The sequence below is a fragment of the Sturnus vulgaris genome, chromosome 2, assembly GCF_052056855.1.
Source record: "Sturnus vulgaris isolate bStuVul1 chromosome 2, bStuVul1.hap1, whole genome shotgun sequence".
Lineage (NCBI taxonomy): Eukaryota > Metazoa > Chordata > Aves > Passeriformes > Sturnidae > Sturnus > Sturnus vulgaris.
In genome coordinates, this window is record NC_142244.1 from 24,516,550 (window position 1) to 24,542,545 (window position 25,996).

The 25,996-nt window shown below is 43.5% G+C and overlaps 1 protein-coding gene across 8 annotated transcripts in view; it reads right to left on the bottom strand.

The window, feature by feature from the left end:
• LSAMP (limbic system associated membrane protein) overlaps positions 1-25,996 on the bottom strand; it is a 999,229-nt gene that overhangs the window by 110,253 nt on the left and 862,980 nt on the right. For all 8 annotated transcript variants that reach the window (XM_088158973.1, XM_088158974.1, XM_088158970.1 and 5 more), the window contains one exon: positions 2,599-2,724. In XM_088158973.1, the coding sequence (XP_088015099.1) occupies positions 2,599-2,724 (126 nt within the window). The remainder of the gene's footprint in view (positions 1-2,598; positions 2,725-25,996) is intronic.

Consider the following 25,996-nt stretch of genomic DNA (forward strand, 5'->3'; position numbering starts at 1 on the left):
AGAAACAGCAGACAAAGTTGCTAATGAACTCCTTGAGGAGAGTGCACAAAGAAAAGGTAATTTGGTCCTCTCGCCCCTGATATGGGTTTAATTTCACTACCTGTCCCTGGCCATTCAAAACCTCCCACACAAGCTCAATAACACTCTTTCTTCCAGTTCTGCAGCCACAAGTTTAATCATGAAAAAAATTGGAGGAGAGAGATATATTTTAGAAACCTTTACAATGATCTAAAATAGCTCTTTGATGCATAGCATATGTCTTCAAAACTCGCATAAATAGAGCCAAAATGCCTTGCAGTTCTGGAAAAGGGACATTCCAAGATAAGACACGTTTCCAACTGCAGCAGCTCTAGAAGAAATTTAGAATTTATATTAATTGTCAACCTCAAGGAAAACAGCAAAAATAAGCCCTTCTGTCTCCCATTTTGAGACAAATGTCTTACTGGGCTTTATGCTGCTCAAAGACCTGATGTCTGCCTGAAAGCAGTTCCTCTGTATCTATAAAAGACAGCAGATGGCTTCAGATGGAGAAAAAGAAAGAACCACAATCAGTGACACATGGAGGTTACAGACTGAGGACTGCCTGCCCTTCATCATAACCTCTAGTTTTTTACAAAGGAGGTGCTTGGCAAGCTTTACTGTAGGGAGGAGGACTGAGGAGGGATTGGAAAGGAGTCAGTGAGATGGTGGACACTAACAAAGGATACTAACAAGGCAACACCTCTGAGACACACTGCATGAGAGGAAAAAATGTGAAGGGACATGGTGGAAAACTGAGCACTAGAGCCAAGAAAACTGTCCTTGCAATTGGGATGGGCTTCTTCAGTTCTGTTGCTCATCAGAGGGGATAGCCAGCATAAGGCAAAAAAAAATATCTGTGTCTGATATAGTTAAGTAGGTGGTACAAATGAAAAAGACTCCCACAAAGCAGCAACAGCCAAAGTGATGAGTCAGGACAAGAATCTTCTCACTGCTGAAGAATGCCATCTCATGTATAGCAGGCCTTAGATTTCATGAAGATTTAAAGCCCTTAACTGAGTGTTAGGCTGTGCTCACAGAGTATTTGGGGAATATCCTTTAGTTGGATACAAGAGTTAGAGAACTGAAAGACTGATGCAGCAGTAATATGGAAGATTTGATATGAGGTAAACCTTAAGAATAGAAATATCAGAGCTAGGAGATTCTATATACATAATTAAAGATGAAAAAAATAAGTTCTATTCTTCTATGAATGCAGATGGCACCGTCATACTTAATTATGAAAAGAAAAACAGAAGAGAAAAGTCAGGTAGTGATGATAATACCACAGATGAGTAGTGTTACCCTAATCAACCCTGCTCTCACCTCTTCCTGGCAGGCTTTCAACCCCTTTTTTCTCTTGGCATTGCAAAAAATGGGCCAGAAATACAAACTGCACATCTGGTTTTCTTATACATGAAGCTCAGGAGAACTTTGGTTTGGCTGAAGAGACAAGACAGGAAGTCTAAGTAACCCCAATTTCAACCACAGGCTGCAAATACAGGGGGGGTCTCGATGTAGCCCTTTGATTAAGCTCTGTTCCAATATGTTATTCTACCTTTTTCTCTCCAACTTTCTTTCTGCAACACTCCCCTTTTCTGGCTGCTGAACTGCATTAGAAAGCTGGACTATCTGTGGCGCATGCAGAATGTTTGTTCTCTGCCTACCTAAAAATTCTCTTTAACTCTTTACATATATGGGAGTATCACAGAAGATCATTCATATGGGACTAATCAATGCTTCCCCTGTGCATTTTAGATTAAAGAGTATCTGATAGGAAAAGAAATCAGCTAAAAGAGTTTTTCTCTCCTCTTAAGGACATGATATGGAGGGATAGAAACCTCCTGCTCTCATCCTACTGTTAAATCTTTAGGGGTTGAATGTTTCCTTGCAGCCCAAGCTGCTAACCCCACAGAGTCTGGCTACTGAAAGGACATTCTCCTCCCAACCTTGCCACATCCTTGAGCATGGAGGACACAGTCAGATAGCAGAACAAAGATGATGAGTTCTCCTTTATTCTGTTACCTTCCTGATCTTCACTCACCTTGAAGATCAAATGCCGTCTTTATTCACCTCAGAAGACACAAGACTTGTGGCTGTCTGACAAAGTGGAAAGCAATATGAAATTGAATTTGAATATGAAAACTGGGCCACTGTTTGCCTCTCTCTTTTAAAGCAAATCAGTAGGAAGCAAATCCCATGCTTTTCAGAGAGAACCTCTTTTATGTAGTGTTTCAACAGAGATCCTTTTCCCTCAGTCTAGCACCAGCAGCATTTCATCTCCACCACTGTGCTGTGCATTACCAGCAGTAGAGACTGGGACAAGTAGATGAAGACCTAAACTAAATAGAATTACAGGCCAAATTCTGCAGAGGATTTATTGAAGTAATTTCATTTGTTCATTTGGAAAACCTGGTTATTGCGCCTAGGAATTCACTCCACAAAACAAGCTTGAAGTACATTTAAGATTCTTGCCACTTTTCTATAGTGGCCCATATTGCTACTGAAGTTTTACCCTGATTCTGGAAGAGAAGGAAATTACCGTACAGTTCACAAATCAAATCCAGCTGTATTTCTTACCTGTAGGAGTGAGGTGCCTCCAGGTGATGACAGGCTCAGGACGCCCATTTGCCATACAAACCAGGGTCACATTGCTGCCCTCATTCACGGTGATGTCTGAGGAGATATTGGAGATCTTTGGTGGAACTGTGAAGACACGAGAAAATTTGACCTTGTTAGAAGCAGAGTTATGGAGGCAGCTTGCCTGGCTTATTAATCTACCTACCTATTAACCAGAGCCAGCCACAAACTCATCTCATAGGCTGCACCCCTCTCACTACTACCTGGGTTTATGAAATTACATCACAGTAGTATGCACTGGGGCATAGTTTGTATTTCAAGGGTCTACTGGTAGAAACGGCCTGTGCTGCAACTTCAATGCTTTGTGTTTGGACAGATTTAGGTATCTTCATAAAACCAACTCTCAGAACTTGCCTGCCTACCTCAAGGCTGCATGGAAGGGGTCAGGGTGCTCCAAGTATCATCCCGGCTAATTTTTACACTCCATGGAGTCCCTGATGGAGTTCTACATTCTCCTGCAGGATGCCAGACGCCAATGCACTGACTCGAAGGGTGTATTATTTATTGGTTTCTGTGACATCTTTCAGCCAAGAGGGATCCCCCAAGGGCTACTTGCAGTAGGCAGCTTCTGAAAGACTGCACCACACAGGGCAGAGCACCAAAGGCACAGTAGAGTCTTTAAGACTCACAAGATCAGCCATGCCTTGGGCATTCAAGATCCTTAAAAACTTTCCAAGCTGAGTTTGTGTCATGGCACCAGAGTGACCATGAACTGGGACCAGAACAGGCACTTCCAGGTGTGGAATGTGCCAGCTGTTGCAGTCTTTCCTCTCTTGCATCCATGTCTTGCTTCCACACTTCACACCCCATGTCAGGTGGTGAGAAATTTTCACTAAAAAGGAATCCTCTAATTTTTTTTTATGTGTTTCCAGCCTCCAAATTTGTGTGTAGCAAGGAATGAAACAACATCATTTTCTGCTTTGCTTACCACAGAGTAAACAGACAGCAGCTTTCCCCTCCCTGGCAGGAGTGGCTGATGGTCCTTTTGAGGCAAAACTGTCTGTAAGCTAGGTGGGAAAAAGGAAATGAAGCCTGAAGAGAGCAACTTCCAGCTGTGTTGCTGGATTCACAGGAATGTTGTTTACAACCCACAGTTCAATAGCCCCTCTCTGTAGGCCCCAAAGTCATGGACAATGCTTGAGTATCTATGACCATGGGACCCCCTTGAAGGAAGAGGACCTGTTGAGCAAAGTGAGGCAGACATCTATTTTCCAACAGGCTCATTCACCCAGGCAAGAAGGGATTTAAGCCAGGTGCATTGGGGGAGGATTGCCATGATCTGTGGAGAAGTGACCATGCAGAGGGCAGTGAGAGAGCAGCTGGGGGGCAACACAATAGGGAAGGTTTTGGCACACCTTGAGAAAGCAGGACAGCCTAGGGGCCCACCTCAAATGCCTGTGCACCACTGCAAGTATCATGGTGGAAAAACAGGAGGAATCAGATGTTCACACAGATTCACAGTAGGATGTGTATGAAAAGCCATTGCGATGAGACAACTCTTAGGACTGGCCTGTAACTCAGATACAGGCTAAGAAAGACAGGCTGGAAAGGAGAAGAAAAGAAATGCAAATCAGTGGCTGGCATTTACCCAGCTCTGGATGGTGAACTAGCTCAGATATAAGGATCAGAGGATATTGCAGTATCACCCCCGTTCCTTGCTGTTCATTAACAACCACTTGATTAAGAAGAGGCAATACTGCTCTAGACAGGTAGAATAAGCCTCACAATGACAGTCCCTCATTAGGGACCAACCACCTCGATATTTTCTGGAAGAGAGAAAGTGCTAGGCTCAAGTAGTCCAGGACATATGGGGTTCCTTCAGATTCATCATGGGTTAGCAGTATGCCCTAGCAGCAAAGACCAGGTGTCCTGGGTTTTATTAGAAAGAGTGTAACCCCCTAAGTGGAGGGAAGTGTCTAAAACCTTTTACATGATGCTTATTAGATATCATCTCAGGCACTAGATCAGTTTTGGGCTCCCCAGCACAAGAAGACCATTGCCATACTGGAGCAAGTCAGCTGGAAGGCTCCCAAGATGGCCAGAGGGCTACAGCACATGACTTCCCAGGAGAACCTAAGAGAGATGGGTCTGTTCAGTCTGAAGAAGAGAGTACTGAGGGAGATCTTATTGCTCCCTACAAAAAGTGAATGGGAACATGCAGAAAAAACAGAGGCAGGCTTTTCTCAGAGGTGCACAGTGAACACTGAAAGGCAGCTAACACGAGCTGCAATGTAGGGAAAATTCTGACTCAAAATGAGGGAAAAGCTTTTACTTTCAGAAAGTCAAGACAGGAACAGGCTCCTCAGAGAGGGATAGAAACTCACCCCTGGAGACATGGAAAACTCACCTCCTTTCTTTCCCAGTAGATGAGGGGAACACCCTGTGCCATGGCTCAGGACAGACCTGCACACTGTTCCAGCCAGCAGATCTGCAAGCTGGCAGAGCCCTGAAAGTTCTGGTGTTGAAATCCAAACCGCTACTCTTACTTGGAGGGCCACCTCAGACCTGATAGAACACCTACATGCACAGGAGAGGACGAGGGGCTTAGTCTGGGAAAGAACATCAGAGGCTGCTCTTTCTGCAAGAGTTGTGGCCAGGCGTTCTGTCAGGGGACACAAGGACAGTGACTTTGGAGCATCCTCAGCACAACTTCTCCGTAGTGCATTGACAAACCCAGGTAAGCAGAGCCCAGGAGTAAAACCAGTGGCTAGACCACATTTTGGGAATATTGCCGTAACCTCAAGGGATTAACATTTGCATGAAGCAATAAAAGCAGCAAATCAAGAAGGACTAAACTGAAGCAGGAGTAGCAGGTAAAACTGTGGGCCAGTGCAAAGTCCTAGTAGAATGGTGCAATGCCAAAATGACTGAGGAGAGAGCAGCAAAAGCCAGTGCAGGGCAGCAGCAGAGCTCCAGCTGGGACATGTATAAACGGCCACTCTCCAAAGCCGTCAAGACATTTTACTTCACAGAGGATCAAGTAAACTCAGCCAGTACAAGTAGTTCTGACCATGCATACCAAATGCCCAAAAGGAAGAGCATGTGTCCAGATAGTCATATCTGGCTTGCCACTTTTTCAGGTGAGGGTGAAAAAGACATCCAAGGCTGAAATCTTGTTAGGAGTATAATGGCTGGATCTTTTCAGCTGCCACCTTGGTCAGAAGGCAAGGAAAGGCTAAGACAAGGGGGAATAGGGCAGGAAATAATTTCCCTCTAAATTTAAAACCTGGTTTGGCTTCATCTGTTTAGAATCCAAAGTCAGTGGACAATAATTTCACTCAGATAAAAAGTCAGAGACTTTTAATTTTCAGGGCATCAAGCTAGCATGTTAAAATGTCAAAATTGTCAGCACCAGCAACAGTTAGCATTGCCTCCTTGGCACTTGTCATTACTTTGCACACTTCTTTTTAGGACAACCTTAAAATGAGAAGCTTTGACCTTATTATTTTTCCCCATGTGTGGGTTGTATTGTATTTTCACAGATCCCAGACTGCTGGAAGAAGGACTGCTGAAAATAAAACCTCCTGGGACCAGAATCTTCTGGGTGTCACAGCCTCCATTTGCCCAGCTGAATCCTGTTGACCCTCAAGTGGAAAATTCTTCTGTGACTGGCTCTCCGAACCATTAGCAGAGGCAAACCACAGGCTGCAGCCCCACAGCAGGACAAGTACTACAGCTCAACAGCACTTACATATTTTGACTAACAGCTTTTTACTTCAAGGGAAACCAGGCGGCTGCTGGACCCTTCTGGCTCCAAGGACCATGGGAAAGCACTGCCAGGGTCTCTGGTACTGCTGAAAAAGGTAAGATGGCCAGATTTTTTCCATTCTTCCAGTGTAAATCATGTGGAGTACCCATTACAGTGTGCTTTGGATCCCTCTGGTCGGGGTGGGGATGGGGAGCAGAGCTAGACATGAAAGGAAGCACACTGTAGTACCCCATTGCTCCATCCCCAGAGAGGGAGTATGCCCTACCCACAGTAGGGACTGATTAGGGAGAGATGAGAGTGAACACTGAGAAGAATGGCTTGAAACTCTGAATCTCACACATTTGTTTCTTCTACATTTCACATCTACAGGATAAGGCTGATGCCAGCCCAGCATCTCATCTTCCACATCACTGACAGTAAATAACAAATCCCAAAGTAACCAGTGGCCATTCTCCATGAGAGAAACTCACACTGGAGCAGAAGGAGAGCTGCAAAGCAGGAGTGAGACAAGGGCAAAGATACTGTAGGGTGCCCTGGACTGGGAGGGCTGCAGGGCAGGAGGGGTACAAGGTCAGAGCTGTTGTAGAAGATTTTAAGTCCCAAGAAAGATATAGTGACAGACCTAGGTAGAACAGGCTAGCGCAGAAACAGCTTGCACCAAACCTGTTCTAGTTAATTGCCGTCAATCCTTCACTTCATGACAACTGTAACTCACATTAATTTAAATAATAAGAAAGACTGAGACATGAAAAATAGATCATGCTCCCCCAGCACAATCACTGTTGCTCTCCAGATGAAAGCAGGTGATTTGTTTCCACAAAAACACCCGCTTTAGCAGTTATTACAGACCAGGGGCTGCATACGGGAGGCAGCAAGGAAACAACAAACAAGCAGACATGCAAACATCTGCTGCTGTTATCCTTGCCTTTTATAACCAAAGCCCTTCAGAGCTCAAAACTCCTCCTGAGATATTACCTGGGGTGGTGTGGGTGGGCTGGATCAGTGTTCTGATTCAAGGCTATGGAAGGAGGCAAGGAGAAGTACTACACCCCTAATGTCAGTAAATCAGTGAGTCCAAAGGTTAAGAGACACGAGTTCACATGCAGAAGGCCATCTCCCATTAGTACCTTTCCAGGAGTGCAATGGGGGATGGAACAAGAAAGCGTCAAGGCCACCCTTGCTAAAGCACTGCTTCTAGAGATCTTTTCCTAATGTAGTTCATGCAGAACCTGACCCATGCCATGGACTCCCAAACAGTTCAGATCCCTGCCTTTTGATCAGAGCACCTAAACACAGCACAAAGTGGCAAGAGCGGGAAACACTGCTTAGCAGAAATTGTACTTACAGGCTGGGGGCAGCAGTTCCTGGCTGCTGCACTGAGGGCACTTCACTGGGGGTAAACAGTGACCTGCATCTAAGACCCTCGGAGGGAGCATTCCACTGTGGGCCAACTAATCCCCAGTCTCCAATTCCAAGTCTGCTCAACAGTACAATATTCTTTCAATAAGCCACAAAATACATTTTAAAAAATATAGCTCTTATTCCCAGTCTACAGACCTATAAATGAGCAAAAGCTGTTTAAGACCTCCAAGACACAGACACAAACAATATTGAAACTACCTAAGAAAGCCCATAAGCTTCATTTAAGTGGTCTAACTGCTTGTCCGAAAAAGGGCACCTCTGATACAAACGGAAAGTCTCAATCCCTTCTATATATCCTCATTAGTGGCTTCCTCCAGCCTATTTCCTTCCTCTCTATTGGCAAGTAGGACCCCCATCTGTTGTATAAAATTAAGAGTCCCACCCACTAATACACAGGAGTCACCAGCTCTCATGGCAAAGAAACATAAACATCAGGACTTCTCTCCAAAGTCAAAGGAACTTCGCAGCCACTAAAACCCTCCCCAGGTGCCTATCAATTAGCCTTGAGAGTTCTTATTTCCTTGTCCTCAGATCCCAATTAACAGCACTTTAATAAGCCCCAAGGCAGAAGTAGGGGAGGTGCTGACCATCAGATGGTCCTTCAGTGCTTTAAAATAGCCACCTTGCTCACCACAATTAGGGGTCCTTTCCTTCGGCAATTAATTGACAGCAAATTGGCCTCATTAGTCATTGTTACGTTAGTGTTTAGCAGTGAAAAGGGAACCTGAAGAAGGGGCTGAGCTGCTAAACACAACTAAATGGTTTAATTTCCCTCTTATGTGTGCAGCAGGCTAATCACAGCTCTTTACAACTGTAACAAGAAATGGCTTGTTGATGCTGAAGTCCGAAAAGGGAGCAAGCTGAGGGCTGGAAAGTAAAATCCAGACACCCTTTAAGATGAAGCATGGTAATGTTTCTGAAGCATTCTACAGAAGAAATGCGACATCAGACCCAAGATGTGTTTTTTACGGTCTGATTCACGCTGCAGCCTCAGCCAGAGGGAGACGAAGCTGTCAGCAGAGCGAGAGGGCAGAGAGGGAAGTTGTTGAACTTCATTAAAGAGAGTGGACTCTGAAAGAGCTTTCTGACCTTCCACTCTTCTAGGCTTGTTTTACTCTTGCTCAGCATTAAAGTTTCTGTGAAGTAGAGGTAAATGCTGAAGGCTTGGTTTTATTTTTTTAATCCCTTGGGAACCAAAAACCTCTCAAAACACACTACAGAGTTTTCACAAGGTATAAAAATACCCTCCTTATGTTGTCTGAAAGTGAGTGCCTCATCACGTGGCCTTTAGGGAAGAGTCTATGACAGCCAGAGCATGGACCCCACTTTAAAAGATCTGCAGTTCCCAACCCATAGTGTGCTCCCCTACCACTCTGTGCTGTTGGGGGCTGATCATCAAACATCGCTGCTGATGCCAAGAGAGGCCAGGCAGAAGGAGGCATAGGGGCTGCTAGCTTGGATCTTGCATCTTGCTGAGCTTCCCCCATCATGCAGCTGAGCCTCATCTACTGAGACGCCAGGCAGGAAATTATTTAAAATCCAGATGGGGACTGTGCATGTTGCACTGCCTGGGAGCAGAGAAGCAGACAGGATCCTGTAAATCAAAGCCATGTGCAAAGCTACCCATGAACTGGGTAGCATGTCAGAGCACACCGCACTGAAGTTTAAGAGCTTACAAGCCAAAACATTTTGTCTAAAGGAATGCTGTGCCTCATCCAATATATAGTTAAATGTCTGGGCTATTTTCTGCATAACATTGCACGGGAAGCCCTTCCAGTACATTCTTTCTTTCTTAGCAAAGAGCAGCACAGAGTGTGAATGTGTTGCACTGTCCCATTCTTGAGCTGTTGAAAACATCAACACAGAACTGGGCTCAATTCCTTATACTCATTCTCACTGATCTTACTTTTTATGAACTGGTCTCCATTAAATTTTCAGGAGAGAAATTATTTAGCTTCCACACTGAGAGAAACATAAAACATCTTAAATCTCAAGCCAGCCTTGTTTTTCAGTGCACTAAGGTGACAGTGTAGGTCAGGGTTGAAAGCAGTCTCACTCCTGTTTGTAGCCCAGCACCTCCACTTCAAAACTGGATGCCAGCCTTGCACTCTTAAAGCAGCTCCGGCTCCGAGCCTGAGCTCCAGCTTTTGCCCAGTGCTGATTGTATTTCACCCACAGCTGGCTTTTTGGTGTGTCCGCATCAAACACAGGTTTACAGAACCCACATTTTTGCATCCTGATGCAGTCCAGGAGAGCAGGTTCTCAGTTATGTGCTCAGCATGTAAATGAAAGCACAAAACACAAGCCAGGCATACGCCCAATACCAGTTTATCACCAGATTTGCACCTCTGCATATGAAGTTCTTTGCTAGAAACCTTCCTTTTCTATTAACTTACTGAATTTATGCCACTCATTTGTGGTTCCTGTCTTTAAAGCACTGCTCTGTGCATTTGCTGTTTGTGTTGCTACAGTTCTTTCCACTTGTAAAACTGACTTCAAGAGCTTTATGGCTAACCCTCCTAGAGGAGCCTGCTGTGACAACACAGCCTTCCTCACAGGACATGTGTAAACAACAACAGAAGTACTTGCCATGCTAATCCCCAGGGATTAACTGTTGGAATGCCACCTAATCCCAAACATTTTAAGGACTGTAGATGTACACAGCTTTTGGTCTTTGTTTCAAGTGTGTTTACATTCCCTTAGACTGTTCTTTTAAAATCTGGTAAGTATTTACTTAAGGGACTGAAACAATACAAAATCTTTCTTTCTGCAGACATAATCAGCATCCTGGAAAAGAAATCCTGTGAGAAAAGTTGTTCTTAGTGTCCAGATCCTCCAAAGATATTTCTGAGAATTTTCTTAAGAAAACTTTTTCACAGAAACATTAAGCATGTTGGATGTATATGGCATCCAGCTGAGTCCTAATATGCAACCTTTCTAGGGCTTGATTCAGAGACAAGGGATATTCTCCTTTGATGTTAAGGACCTTTGGACAAGTCCCTATATAGCAAGAATAATTGATGGCTTCATGAAATGCTGCAGCCAGAACAGGGATGCTTTATTAGCCAGTTGAGGGAAAAAAAGCAAGATTATGGGTTTTTAACTGAGTCCTGGCACCCCCTGCCTGTTAGCTCCATCTTTGAGATGTAGACTAGGAAGCACTGGCCAGGTATGAGGGAAAAAAATAACAGAGAAAAGCCTATGTCATTCCAGGGCAAGAGGTACAGGTCTAGGGAAGGCCCTCATTAGGCAAGTGGGAGAGTAAATTAATTTCAGCTAATACCCCACTCTGGCTGGAGACACAGAAACAAATTTTTTGTTTATTTGTTTTCAGATCTTGTGCTGTTGCTTATATTCAGATCATTAGGGACAGAGTACAACCAACAGAACAAACGTCATGAACCACTGATGAACATCTACATAGAGGCTGAGTGAAAAAGCCATCTCTCTCCAAGGGCTGTTCTCAGATTCCCTTGACTGTCCGTGGTTTATCCCACATCCTCTTCGACAAGCCACAGGGTGATAAACATCTCAAAGTGTCTCCTGCATACCACATACCCAAGGATCTGGCTCAGTTTCAACTGAGGCAGCTTGTCAGTGACAAGCCTCTCACTCAAATCAAATGCATGTGGTACACGTAAAATATTTTTTATTAGCAGGCTTTCCTTTCTTACACGTTGTAGTGAGCAAAATGGAGCAGGACAGCTTGCTGTAACCACCTTTCAAGATTGCTTTCAGGCTTCTAGAGGAGCAGGAAGCTACAGCAGCACTTTGGAAATGCTGTGTTTGCTTTCTTTCAGTCAGAAGTATAAAGAACAAAGATAATGATCCCATACTGGGACCTTTACACAGAATCACAGAACGTCGTGGGTTGGAAGGGATATTAAATCTAAAATCATCTAGTTCCAACTCTCCTGCTGTGGGCCGGGACATCTTTTACTAGATCAGGTTGCTCAGAGCTTCATCTAACCTGGCCTTGAACACTTCGAGAGATGTGGCATCCACATCTCTGGGCAATCTGTTCCAGTGCCTCACTACTCTCACAGTGAAGAGTTTCTTCCTAGTACCTAATCTAAACCTGCCCTCTTTCAGTTTGAAGCCATTTCCCCAACCTGTCACTACATGCTCTTGTCAATATTCTCCTCCATCCTTCTCATAAGATTCCTTCAGGTACTGGAAGGCACTGGAAATTAGGTCACCTCGAAGCTGTCTATTCTCCATGTTGAACAACAACAATTCTCTCAGCCTTTCCTTGTAGAGAGATGCTCCACCCCTCTAATCACCTTGGTATCCCTCCTCTGGACTCACTCCAACAGGTCCATGCTCTTCCTGTGCTGGAGGCCCCAGAGCTGGATGCAGTGTTCCAGGTGAGGGTCTCACAGAGCAAACTAGAGGGGCAGAATCCCCTCTCTCACCTTGCTGGCCACACTGTTTTGGATGCAGCCCACGATACGATTGGCTTTCTGGGCTACAAGAAGACATTGTTGGATTGCAATGTCACTATTTCTGGATCCAGAGATGTTGGCCTTTCCCACCACACACAGTTATGAAATGCCAGGTGTGAGACCTTCACTTGATAGGCATTATTGAGCTTGGTGATAGCTGCAGCAGCCTCATTTCTAAAGGCCAGGGTGTTATCATCAGCCATCTGAAAAGGGAAAGCTGAAGAGTTCAAGGCAAAAAAATCCCTCCTGCCACAAATGCTAATCTACACAAGTCTGATCCAGCAGAAAAGAGGAAAAAACAAATGCAGTACTCCTGAAGTAAAGGCATCTTTGAACAAAGCAGGTGGCTGGCTAGAACTGAGATGTGATTGTGGTGCTCTCCTTCTCACAAAGCAACCAAGAGACAAGGTTTCCTCAGGAGGATAGTTTCTGCTGTTGGAGCTTCCCTGCCAAAACAGAGCGCTCTGTTTTGATTCAGCCACGTGCAAGAGCACCTTGACGTCTTGGAATATTCCTACTGGTTCCCTTTCCAAGCTTTGCTGTGTGATAAAGATGTGCTGCATACATGCAGACAACCTCAAAGGGAGGGAAGGAATGAATCCCAAGAGTTTTGCTCTGTAAACATATGACATTGAATTGGTACCATTTCAATTAAAGGTGAATCTCTCCCAGACTGCCAGGAATGAGGCTTATTCCTTGTAGTCTGCAGCTTTACTAGGACACATAAAAACACTTTCTTCTTCCCCCAGAGTAGTTCAAGGCTCCCCTCTTCAAAGTTAATGGTTTGCTGCTCTCAGTGTTACAAACGGAGGGAATCATAGAATGGATAAGTTTGGAAGGGGTCACAATGGGTCATCTGGTCCAACCTTCCTGCTCAAGTATTGTCCTAGACTACACTGTCCATTCAGGATGGTGAGGTTACATTCAGAAGGGTTGCCAGCACTTTTGTGTTTAGTGGGACAACATCTTTACTGACAACTTTCATCTAAGGTTCTGCAAGCAAATACTCGCCCACACGGGAAACCAGTGCTACTGGCTGCAGAGCAGGAACAAGGTATTTCCTCTGATTTTCAACAAAAACAAAAAAACTGCAAACGCTTCTACTGCAGTAGGGAATCAAAAACTAAGTCCAATGAAAAATGCAAGCCATGTGTCTCTACTGTGACAGCATATCCACATCTGAGCCTCTATAAAAGCACAGTTATCACAGTAAGCAACACTACTAAAAAACTGAAGGAATCACTTAGGTGGTCTGGTATTCCATATGCAGTGATTGTTCTACACACTTGTGCTCCACCTTTCTAAGGCTGAGTTCTCATTCTCACTCTTAGGGAACTAGTGCATGCAAGATATATGGCATCACCAGAGACTGGTACCCTACTGGTGTCACAAGAGGTACGACACCTTATCCATCAACAGCTCCAACAGGTGAGTAGGAGGGTTAGAGAAGAATATCTGCAAAGCCTCAGACTGTTCTTTATTAGGAATTAACAAGCTCCAAAGTTCCTTGGCAGAACAAAAAGGGCAAATCCAAGGTAGATGAAACAGGCTGATGCTTCACTGCTGGTATAAATTAAAGAGAACATGAAATACTCTTTTACATGAAAGGAAATGCAAAGAAGGAGACAATCAGCCCTGTAGTTCATAAACCCAAGGTAAAAAGCTGTCCCCTCAAATACTGTGCAATCTGAACAGGAATAGTAGAAATGTAATCAATATAGTTAGGGATACTGATGAATGATAAGGATACACTCATACACTTTCCTTTCTGATGGTCACGATATACTGCAAAAATTATTTCCCCAAAATATAAAGAGTGATAAAAAATACAAAGAAACCTTGCATCAGAACATAATTCTAAAAACTCTTCCAAAGCCTAAAGAAAAGCAGAGATACAGCTGAGATGGCATCACACGATGGATCAACCTGCCACTGGATTGGGCGCAGACACTCATGACAAATAGGCACAAGGGATGCAGCACAAATACAGTGTGACACTATATCCTGGGCATATGCTTGATGTATGGAGGATTAAATGCCACACACACACTGTCCTGAGTAGATTGTATCTAGTGCTGACAGATACCTAAGGGATCTGTCTCTTCCTTTATACACTTTGACAATTGCCATGCCAACAACGGATTATGGGAACTGGGGGGGGGTGAGAAGGAGAGATCACTTGCTACTCTGTTTAGAAGAGACTTTATCCTCTGGGGGCATTCTGTCAGGATGTTGGATTTCTTCTGAAATTATATTTATACCTGCCTATACACATTTGAGGTTGATGGGCTTGTCTCCTTTCTTCTGTCCCTCTAGCACAACACCTCATTCTTCTGGAGTTCCAAACAACCTTAAAGCAAATGTGGCTTCTGTAAGTCGGTTTGAATATTGCAGCCCTCAGCCGTGGTCTCCATGCAAGCTGCAAAGGCAGGAAAACAGCCAACATGCTATAAAGACCAATTCCTCTCCCTCTGTGGTGAGCCCTCTGATTGACATCTCTGTTCGTCGAGAAAGACAGACTGTCTTGAGTGTGAGATAGCTAACTATCACCTGGGGAGGTGATTAGAGGTGGATGGAGAGGGAGAGGGGGACACAAACAGACAGACAGAAAGGCAAAGAAAGACAGAAAGGAGAGCTGAGGAGGGGAAAAGAGGAAAGGACTGACAGTGTAGTGCAGATGAGAGAAAGACAGTAGCGCTTGATGAATTAAGTTGTCAACTTTGGCATCACCTGTGTACCATGTCATGCCAATAAATTCATTGAAGCTGAACCTGCACCGTGAGTCAAGAGTGAGAGAGTGCTGATGGAAGGAAGAAATAACAGCCCATTTAAAGACTCAGAGCAATTTATGAGTTACCTCAGGAGGGAAGTAGTGACAATGGGGAAGGAGAGGTGCTTCCCCATCATGCTGGGCAGGGAAGCTTGTTTTGGATTCAAGCTGTCAACCCAGTTGCTCTGCAGACAGTAAAGAGACAGAGACAGAGACTGGGTTCAATAAAGAGAAAGGCAGTGGAGAAGCTTGCTGGGGTCCAAGGAGAACAGGGCAGGCACATGCCTTGGCATATATGCCTCAGGAAATCCTTTGAGGTGCTGAGAGAAGATGTTGAGAACAAGAAGCCAGGTACCCCATTGTGAAAGGAGACAAAGGGCATAGAGCACAGTCAGCACTGCAGCTCTGACGGAACATTAAGGAAAGCAGAGCACAGCTCTGGCACACAGGGGTGGCTATGCTGGAAATCCAGGAGGGACACAAAGTCCTCTTCTGATCTGAAGTTGGAAGCATTGCACTGAGATGTGAACCACTTTGACAGGCTGTATTAGGGAAGTACTGCACCAAGGTGCTTTCCTGCAGAGTTAAGGAGATTCTCACTAGCTTTGTAAAGGATTCTGTGTATGTCTTAAAAGAGGAGCTCACAGGCTCCTTCCATCCCCCAGAACTCCAGCAAAGTCTGCTGGATATGACGGAGGAATAGGAAAACCAATGGTACAATGTCCTCACCCAATACATTTTTTCACCTCCTGCAACTACAGCTTCCCAAATCGAACAGTATCTGACCCAATTGTTTGAGAAATGCATCTGCCTCTTTACTCCTTTCCTTTCTTTCCTTTCATCCAACTCACCATTTCCCACACAGGAGCTTTTGCAACCCTTGTGCTCACTGACGATGGTCAGCTCCTAACAAAAACTCTCTTATCAGCCACATGGACTAAGAGTGGCAGAGGCTGATTTCCAGAGCAACCTGAGACCCCCTGTGACCTCATTTGCAGCCATCCAAAGATGTTTACATTCATGTGACAAGATGTGTTCACTGACCCTTGCAATGAGCCGATCTCAACCAAGCGCCAGGCCCGGCACCAGGAAAGAGAAGGAGAGATTCATTCCTCTCATGGCCTCTGCTGCTGTGTGCTCCACTGATGCCCCAAGCCTGCATGGAGGGGAGGGAAGGAAGGAGAAAGGAAAAAACCTAGATTTGTCCCTCAGGAAGAAGTGTTGGTGGTATTTCCTTCAATCAGGGAGAAATTCTGACTCAGCCACACAAGTAGAAAAGCAGCCTGAGTGAAACACTGAAGATTGACAACTGTTCAGGATATTTGGAAAGTTTGGATAGAAATATGTGTGCACATGCATAACATTTCACAAATCCATGCAGAGGAAATAACGCATATGGCATAAAACTTATTTGGATATCTGTGTGCATACATATAAAAACATAAACATAATTAGAACGTGTATATGTTTATAGTTAGATGCATACTGATATATGCACATATACAAATACTGCCATTTGCTCCTGAAACCCCCAGCCTCTTTGAGAGTTCTTGTTTGGCTGCTGCTTTGCAAGCAACCAGGCAGCCATGACGCAGCTGTCCGGACTGCCCTGAGCTGTGTGGTGCAGCTCTGCTGGCTGCATTCAATTTGACATCAAATGAGAGCAGGGATCTCGCTGAGCCAAGCTCTGTTCTGATCTGACTGGTGCCTAAATCAGCTCAGCTGTAGTGCCCTCGGGCTGTGGCACTGTATTAAAGTTGAGGGCAGCTTTAATCTGTTTCATTGCTTGCACAGTGGAAGCTGTGCTTGGTCTAATGGGAAATTATGAGCATGTCCCTCATTCAAGTAAAGTGGACATTTCCAGGAGTTGTGATCTTTGTGTTCATGTAACTTAGTTTAAATGATCTAAGCTTGTGGCTTCCAGATATTCTCATTCTGAGGGCTCCTTGCAATTTCCTGGGGAAGGTACCTGTACCGTATAGGGAATGTAACTCTCCTAACAATAGGTCTGGTTTTCATTAAGTTCAGAGACTTCCTGAGAGTTACAGACTATGATGGTCTGATGGATTTTCACTTACTATAGTGAAGAAGGAAAAAAGCCTCACAGTTCATAGTCTTCTTCTGTCAGGGGTATTGAGTTGGTTATTGCCCCCTTTAGCAACAGGAATAGAAACACAGAGCTGCATACACAGGGACCTTTTGCCATGTGTAGGGGCCTGTGGTACACTGGCACATCCCCATCTCTTTGAAAGGTTACAGGGACAAACTGCCCCACTTCTAACCACACACATGTCCTCATGGACATTGTTGCTCCTGAATGCACCCCACTGACTCTCTGTATTGCCTAGACATCCCTCCCACAACAGGACAATGGGACACACATGTAAATCCCTGAATGCCAGGATGTCAGAGCATGACAACACCTACACCATCAATAGTGTCCTGGCACCTGGACGCTGGCCCTGGTGACAGTGATCACAGCTGTAGAAGAGCTGTGTTGCTTTTTAGAAAATCTAATTTGTATACATGAGACCACGCAGAAGAAACAGTATTAGTCAAGAACATTCTGTTCCTCAAAAAGCCATTTAAAACCAACTATGACCAGCTTGTACTCCTGGAACTTCTGAGGATCCCAGGACACCTCAAAGGTGGTTTGCCTTTATCTGTATCTAACCGAACAACAGATAAATGTATGGCAAGGAAGTGTTTAGATCATGCTAGAGGCTACAGAAAGGAAGAATTATTTGGAAAGACTGTTCAACAAAAGAGATACCAAGTAATAAAGAAATAAAAATAGGTGACATTCATTATGACATTTAAACGACTAGATGCCAAGTGTTTGTTAAAGTACCACGTGGTTTGGAAGAAGGCAATCAAAGAAAAATTGCTTAGAAAAGCAGTGAGTAATGGTGACCCAATCCATTTAACTATTGACAAAACACAGGTGAGGAAATGTGCAGGAGAAAAAAAATCTCTACAAATCATCAGCTAATGGATTAAATGCGTCTGAGTGTGAGATGGAAATTAACTGATCAATTCACTCAACAGCTGCTAATTATATGTGACAAGGCAGGCAGACTCCAGAAGTCTATGGAGCTCAAAGGAAAACAGTGGCAGTAGAAAAATTTGAAGGCTTCCTCTTGCCACTATGGGGTATGACATTTGCCCCGGTGAGAGAATGTCACTGTCACTGAATAACATTTAACTCTGCTATTGTTTGAAGTCTGTATTTCAAAAGCACGGAACTGGGGTTCACTCTCACTGCTTTATAACAATTTGCAAAGTTAGGTATAAATATATGGTATCAAAATTAACATGCCAATCTAAACAAAGTTAAATGTAATGCTACAATCAAAATGAAACCTTTTTGCCTCATTGCAGTTAAACATTTTGACATTAGTGAAATGAAACTAGAAAGTTAAAATGATTTGTTGTGACATTCATCTGTCCAAAAATTTTTTTGCATCCCCATGCTCCTGCAAAATGCTTTTGCGCCAAAAGAACTGATCTTCTGATAGGAAGTAATCTCACATTTTCTGATCACTACTTTCACGATTTTATTTTGAATTTTCATTAATAATAATGTTTTCCACTTCCATTTTGGCTTACACCATTTAGGAAATGATCATAGAGATATTGACTACTTTTTCTCTCCCCTTAGGCTTACACTTTGCATATATTGATCCCGTGGGACTCCTTTAAAGTCATGCCTTCAGAGAGTCAGCAGATTGTAGGATATATAGAAAATAAATAAATACTAATGATGAATTAATTGATCACCAGGGAAAGATTAGAACCAAAGTGTGATTTTTCCTTGAATGAGATCAGAATGGGAACCTCACTGGTGCAGTTCTCACCTTGCACTGTAGCATCGAGTTTAAAATTTACTTTTGGAGTAAGGATAAGTGCTAAGCACATATACCAGCAATTAAATTATTAATTCAAAGGGCAAAAGCAGAGTGGCTTATAAACCTGGTGAAACTTCCAAATTAGGTATCTCAGGCCTGACATTATGACACAAGCAATGAAATTTCTAGAGATGATGAGACCTGAGCCAAGGCAGTCTTCCAGATTCATCACACTAACAGTACTTACTATCTATTGTCAACCCCCAACTCTGTAACTTGTGGGGGTCCAGCATGTTCTATGCATGACCTATGATACTATTTTTAGACTGTTTTTAAATTTCATGGTTGAAGGGAATTCAGAGGATGCAATGTTTAACACAGTGATCATGAACTCCTGCTAGCAAATTTAATTCAATCTGCCTTGGGTTAGGAGCACTGTCACGGATTGGCAATTGCCTGAAGAACCATAAACAAGGGATAATGACAAGGGGCAGGTAAGAGCAAAGGTGTAAGCAGGTGTAAGCGAGGTGCTGTGGGAACCATGAGAGGTCTGTTTTCATTTAACATCTTTATTAATGAGCCTGAAGAGTAGCTTGCTAATGAGTGGTAGATGATGCTCAACTGAGAGGTGCCGCAAACATCCGTAAGGGCAGATAAACATAAAGGGGTACACAGGGATTAGCAATAGGAGCAGAAAGAAAATAATGGAAGAGATTAATTTTCTCTACAGAAGAAAAAAATGAAAAACAAACAGCTCATAGTAAGGAAAGATCATGGGAGATTGAAGAGACCTGCACACCTTTTCAGACAGAATGAGTGTGCAAGTTTGGATGAAATTTCTCAAAACACTGAAGAATGTAAAACTGTGGGTTGTCTAAACTCAAGACAAGAATAAGTGGTAAAGCATCCAGGCACTCTATTAACTACATGGAAATGTCATCTAAGGCCCAATCTAGAATACATCTGTACTGGGGATGGCACATCAGCCCATATCTATCTTCACAGAAGGGTTAAAATATACCAATAAAGTAATGCTTCAAGTATTACTTGCATGCTTGAAGGGGAAGACATGCTTCCCTCATTTAAGGGAAAATAAGCCACACTGAAGAAGAGGGAAGGAGAACACTGAAATTCCTATATTTCAGTATGCTTAACAGTAATGCTGAAGATGCAAAAGGTGTCAGAAAACTCCCTAGGACCCAGACAAATGACATAGTAGAAAAATAAAGTTTCAGAAAAAAAGATACCATGTGGTGGAAGAATGGTCCCCTTTTAGCATTGCTAAGAATACATATGAAACAGCACAAGTTTTTCTGCTGCAGCACCCAAAATATGTGGAAACAAGCAAGAAAGGCATTCCTTAGCTTGCTAAATCTGAGTGGACAATACAGCAGCTCCTGCACAACATCTCACTACAACATGAGAACCGGACTTCATCAAGGTTCATTCCACACTATTACACAATTTAGCTAAGCTTTCATCTGAGGCTGATCTATACCACTTGCTGTTAGTCAGAGAAGACCTTGGTATTTAACTCCCTAAGTAACCTGGAGCTGGAGTGTTCCCTCTGCACTCCTGAAAGCCTGGTCAGAATTTGCTGTCTTTGCTGTAAACACAGAAGGTCATAGGACTGCTTTTGAAGACATTAACTGTTCCAGGCTGTGAATCCTTTCAATTTTGCATTCCCATTACAAGACCATGATACCTAAAAGACTACCTTATCCCTTATGGCAGCTTCACTTCCTGACATTTAGTACTTGTATTTTCAAAAAAAGAAGTAAGGGAAGACAAACTAAAATAAGCAACCCAAAGAGAATAACTTATCAGGAATAAAAAAAAAAAGTAATTTCATCTGTCCTTTCTTCCCATCACCTGTGGTCCATCTGTGCCTACTCCAGCTCCTTAATTTAAGGTCTTTAAAACTTAACAGGGGGAAAAAAAGCAGAAAATATATGTACGTTAAAAAAATGTATGCTTATGTATGCTAAAAAATTCTGAATGAACGGGAGTGTCAAGGGACAGAGAAGACAAGGAAGTTATCAAAAATAGAATATTCTACTGATTACAGCAGTTCAGAACCAGGCCCTGCCAGTCATTTGCTCTTATTCTGGGGAAGCTTACATGTGCCTCAGCTCACTGGGAGTTGCAATCTTTTTTTGTACCACTCCCTTTTTATCAGGTCCATTTTAACTGTAGACTCTATAGAGCAGAGACTTTCTCTCAGGCTTTGTTTGCAACCATGTACAGACTTACTAGAACCTGTGGTCAGTAAACTAATTTAAATTGGAATAAGCAAAATAAAATTATGTTCCTTAATCTGCACCACAAAAATGCCAAATGCAAAGTTAAAAAAGAATATTTTTTTTTTAAAGTAAGAGCTAAATAAAGAATCTGAAGTATTAGCTCACTTGCAAAAATATGGTTTTAACTTTGCATGGTGTTCATTGCAAAATGGCAAAATTATATAATAAACCCTCACTTAAAAAAAAAAAATGCAACTGGGCTTCAGTAAAACGTGGCAACTCAGCCTGAAATATATTTTTCCCTGAGAAAATTATATTCAGTATGCATAAAATAACATTATTTAAGATAGGTTAGGATAGTTCCCTTTATCAAAGTTGATGAGATTAAGAAATAAGAAGCAATGGAGCCCAGAGAATTTAAGAGACTTGCTGAAAACCACAAAGGACATAAGTGCTTTTGTCAGGAGGCCTCATACTTTCAATTTTGGGCTTAGATCCCAGGGTCACAGAGTCTGAAAAGAAATACTTTTTGCACGTTGAAAGTGTGACGCTATGAACCGAGTGCTTTAACACTCATAGAGAATATCCAGTAACAAATTCAGGGCGTAACCCAAGGGGCCAGATTTCAGGCACATAAACACTCCACAGGCACCCAGCTGCTGTAAGTGGACCGCTAGCTTTGATATCTAAGTTTTTCTTCTTCTCAAGCTACATTTCCAGTTGAGCAGAAGAGCTCTCCTTGTCCTGACAGGCAAATGCGCATTGTCCCATTTTCTGTCGACAGCAGAGGATAGGAGGAGGCGAGAAAGGTTCAGATGACTTCCCGGACAAAGGAGGTTTGTAGCTGCAGCCTGATGAACATCTGAGATAAGAGCAGCAACAGCAAATTGGCCCCAGTGGGAATGGCAGCAGCATCTCTTCACCTGAAGGCAAGGCAGCAATTAGGCTTGCAGCGCCCAGCGTCTGTCTGTTCCCACCACTGCCCTCCCATCGCTGCCCCCATACCCCCCACTCACAGACCAGGTGTACTCAAGGCTACTGCGCTGTCACGCACAGCTTGAAAAAAAAAAAATTCAGTCCTTTCTCTCTCCTGCTCCGTCTGAAGCCAGAGCTCTGAGCCTTATTGCACTGGATAACAAACTGGAGAAGAGGGTTTGGGCAGAGAGGCAGGATAAGGAGTACAGCACATCAGCCGTAGAGAGCTGGGATAAAGAAAGCTCAGGTTCCCCATCCACAACTGACTTGCAGATAAGCAATGGACATTCCTGACATGCCAAGGAGCAGTTCAACCACCCAAGATTTCTGATAGCATAAACCCAGCAGCAGTATCGGGGGAGCTCTGTCCTCTCAAGGCAGCAGGGCTGCAGAGTTTGTTGACAAAGGGCTCTATCCCAGCATCCAGGATAGTTCCAAGGCTGGCTGAATGCCTGCAGTGTCTCCCGGAATACAACAAGTTAATAATAAGGTTTTCAAAATTCTCTGCATGCTGTGAACCTCCTCCCTGAGCTCCTTGTTTTGTCCCAGCTCCCTTCCTTATTTTCCTGAGTCAGCATGGCTCATAGCACTCAGCTATAGGAAAACGGCTTAATAGGATGGCTGGACAAAATTAAAGGGGCGTTATTAATTTGACAGGTGCTGCTGCCTGGTGTCATGTCCCAAGTTTGTCCTATAGCTGTGCTGATTATTTTCTCTCCTTGGATCAGGGACATTTCATTTATTAGCACTGAACTTCCCCTCACTGCCTGCAGCCACTGCTGCTCTGATCTCCCCAATTCACTTTGCAATTAAATTTTGTCCTCTTGTGAAACAACTATGCAGGAAAAGTCTTGTGTTTTGTGGGGTTGGGGTTTTTTTTGTTGCTGTTTTTGTTTTTTCCCCTTGACCAAGATCTTCTTGGTCAAAACAGCCTCTGGAAATCCTAGCCAAATCCCAAACAGAGTAAAACTAGCTGGGAGCAGTATAATATGAAAAGGAGTCTAGAAGCTGTAGTTTTAAATACCTAAAATACTCATCTCAAAAGGGAAGAGGGAATGGGGGCACTGGAGGCCATTAAGTCTTAGCTGTAGAGGTACAAATCTGATGGAACCATGCAGCTGCTGGAGATTTACATGAAGGTGGCTTGAAAGGAGACCTAAGAGTTTCATGTTGGAAAATCTTGAGATGAGGAGCATCAAAATCATCACATCGTTCCCTTTACAAACACTATCAGTCAAACTAACTGATGGGCAGGAAGACTGGGGAGAATGATTGTTCCCATTTAAGTGATTTACTTTATTGTCACTGCTGCTAACACTCTTTGTTTTGTTCATTTGTGGTTTCTTTGTTGTTTTTGTTTGGTTTTGTTGTTTTTGTTTTGTTTTGTTTGTTTTGTTTTCCCAGAAATAACATTAACAGCTATAAAACTGCAAATTTAAATGAACTCTGCTTGGGATCTGTTTCTGTTCCATAAAGCTCTGCATGGCTTTTTGTTTGTTTCCTCTTATCCCACTCCTCCTCTATATACAATTCCCCAGAAACCTTCATGTCATAAATGACTCCTTTGCTGTTTCCCCTTTTGAAGTCAAATCTTCATGCCTCTTTTCTTTTTGCCTTCTTCCATCTATTTGTATAGAAACAAATACCACCTTTCTCTGGACTACTCATGTCAATTCATTCATTCATTCATAGGACTACCTGTTAGCATGTATCAATAAGACATTTCTGGTTTTGTGGAACTGGGCAACCTTTCATAAGCCCTTGCTGTCTCATGAACTTTAATTAAATGCAAACACTTTTCTCTAGGCTTCCTTGCCATTCCCTAAGTTCCCATTCTCTTTCCTATCACTGAATATGTCAAAGGCTGAAGATAGTAGAAGTGATATTACTCTTTCCTAGGGATGAATGCTTTTTTCCAGGACTGAGTTGGCCTGCACTGATGCCAATTACACCAGCTTTTTTATGGCTTCATTAGTGCTAGAGCCACTATAAAGCATAGAATTGAAAGGCTGGACCAGCCTTTTTAATTGCACAGGGGTACCAATCATCATGTCTTTATGTACTTGAGATGTTCTTTCTGATCCTCCACTTCTCCGAGCCAGGGATAGCTCCCCAGGCTAGGCAGAACAGAATGAGGAAAAACGTGGGTAAAGCAGCTGGTGTAAGCTGCCTCTCTCTGGAGATCTCCATGTGAGAAGTGCAGAGCACTTTGGGCTGTTTTAAGCATGACAGCTGGCCAAGTACCAAAGGTCAAGACAGCAAGGAAAAAAAAAGGAGTAGAGAGCTCAGCATGATAGATTTGTGAAACATCACAGGATTTTTCTTCAGCACAGTGATCTGGCCATTCCCAAAAGGCAGGGGGTCAAACTCTGCTCTTAAATATAGCAGCATGAACAGTGTTAAGCTCCCTGATTGCTGCATATCGCAATACTAAATAAGTGCTTGGGTGCTGCATTTGGAGACAAACCAAAGGAACAGAAGGAAAATGCTTCATTAACCAGTTGACCACTGCTGGTCTCTTAACAAGGGTAGGTAAGAGAAAAAAACCAGGGTGCCTGACACCAGCTGCCTGGGAGAAGATGAGGGCACCAGAGGGCTGAGAAGTTTCTCAGACTGGGGGGTATCCCTAAGACACGAGAATATGTGTCCTCCTGAGCTGGGAGGGTGCATGGGAAGTAGCTGTCTCCTAGAAGCCATAGGAAATCAGGCTGTTTCTTCAAGTCACTAGGGCTGCTGTAGATGAGTTTGGCCAACCATAAGAGAACCTGTGACATGAGATATTGGGACAGAAAGCAGTGCTGGGTGAATTCTTACTGGCATGGGCAATTCTCAGTATTGCCATTAAGAGCAGCTTTCTCTTCCCTTATCTCTCTTCCTTATATCTCTCCACTGAAGCTTGTCAGTGGGGAATAGCAAAGAGTTGTAGGAACTCTAGATAGAGAGACTGTCTCTCTTTGTCTCTGACAAAGGAGTGAATGGCTTTGGGGCAGCTCTGTTCTTGCACCTTGTCTAAATAACCTTCCAGCTTCCCTTCTTATTCCCATCTTGAGTTCACCTCCAATTTTTGCCCCTCAGCCTTTAAAGCAGGAGAAGCACCAGGTTTCCCCCAGCTTTGAAGAAAAGCCCATAGGTTAGGAAAAAGCCATGGCATCAGAGGAGCACTCTACCAGCCCTGACACCAGGTCTGGGGGGAAAAAACTGGGGTGCTTGACACAGATGTGTCCTGCTGCTACTATTCTGTGTCCCCTCTGTCAACAATTTCGCTTGCCTTATTAACTATTCCCAACAGCTCCACTTTCTGTGTACATGCCTGTTTGGGTATTTCTTGTTTCCTCCCATTTAGTGCATAGGAAAAAAAAGCATTAGCGACAGTCTTGGTTTTAAATGAACTCTATTAATACTCAACTCTGCAAGGAACTGTGAGATAATTTTGATAAATGTGACTGGGAAGCCTGGCTGACAGAACCAAGTGCAATGCTAGTGTTTGTTCACAGCCCATCACTGCACACATGGAAGGGGGGAAAGAGGTGGGCACAGCATGGGGCTGGGGGTGAGCCAGGCAGGGGGAAGAGCAGAGGCAGGGGGTTTCTTCAACAGGACAGCTACAGTGCTGTAGGATAGGCTCCTCAAAAGATCAAGAGAAAAACAGGCTTAGTGAGATGTGAATGGTGAGAGAAGAAGAAAAACAAGATGCAGTTTGAAAAAAAGACAGAGTGGAAAAACTAGAGAAAAATAATTTGAAACACAGACACTTAACTGTGGAGAGGGGAGAAAAAGACCAGGAAACTGATAGCAAAATGGAGTTAAAGGCGACACAAGGTAGGAAATCAGACACAAACTTGCACAGAAATGAAAAAGGCTTGAGTGAGACCAAATGTACCTAGGCCACAGCTCAGCAGAGCACACAAATTATTTGAAGCACTTCC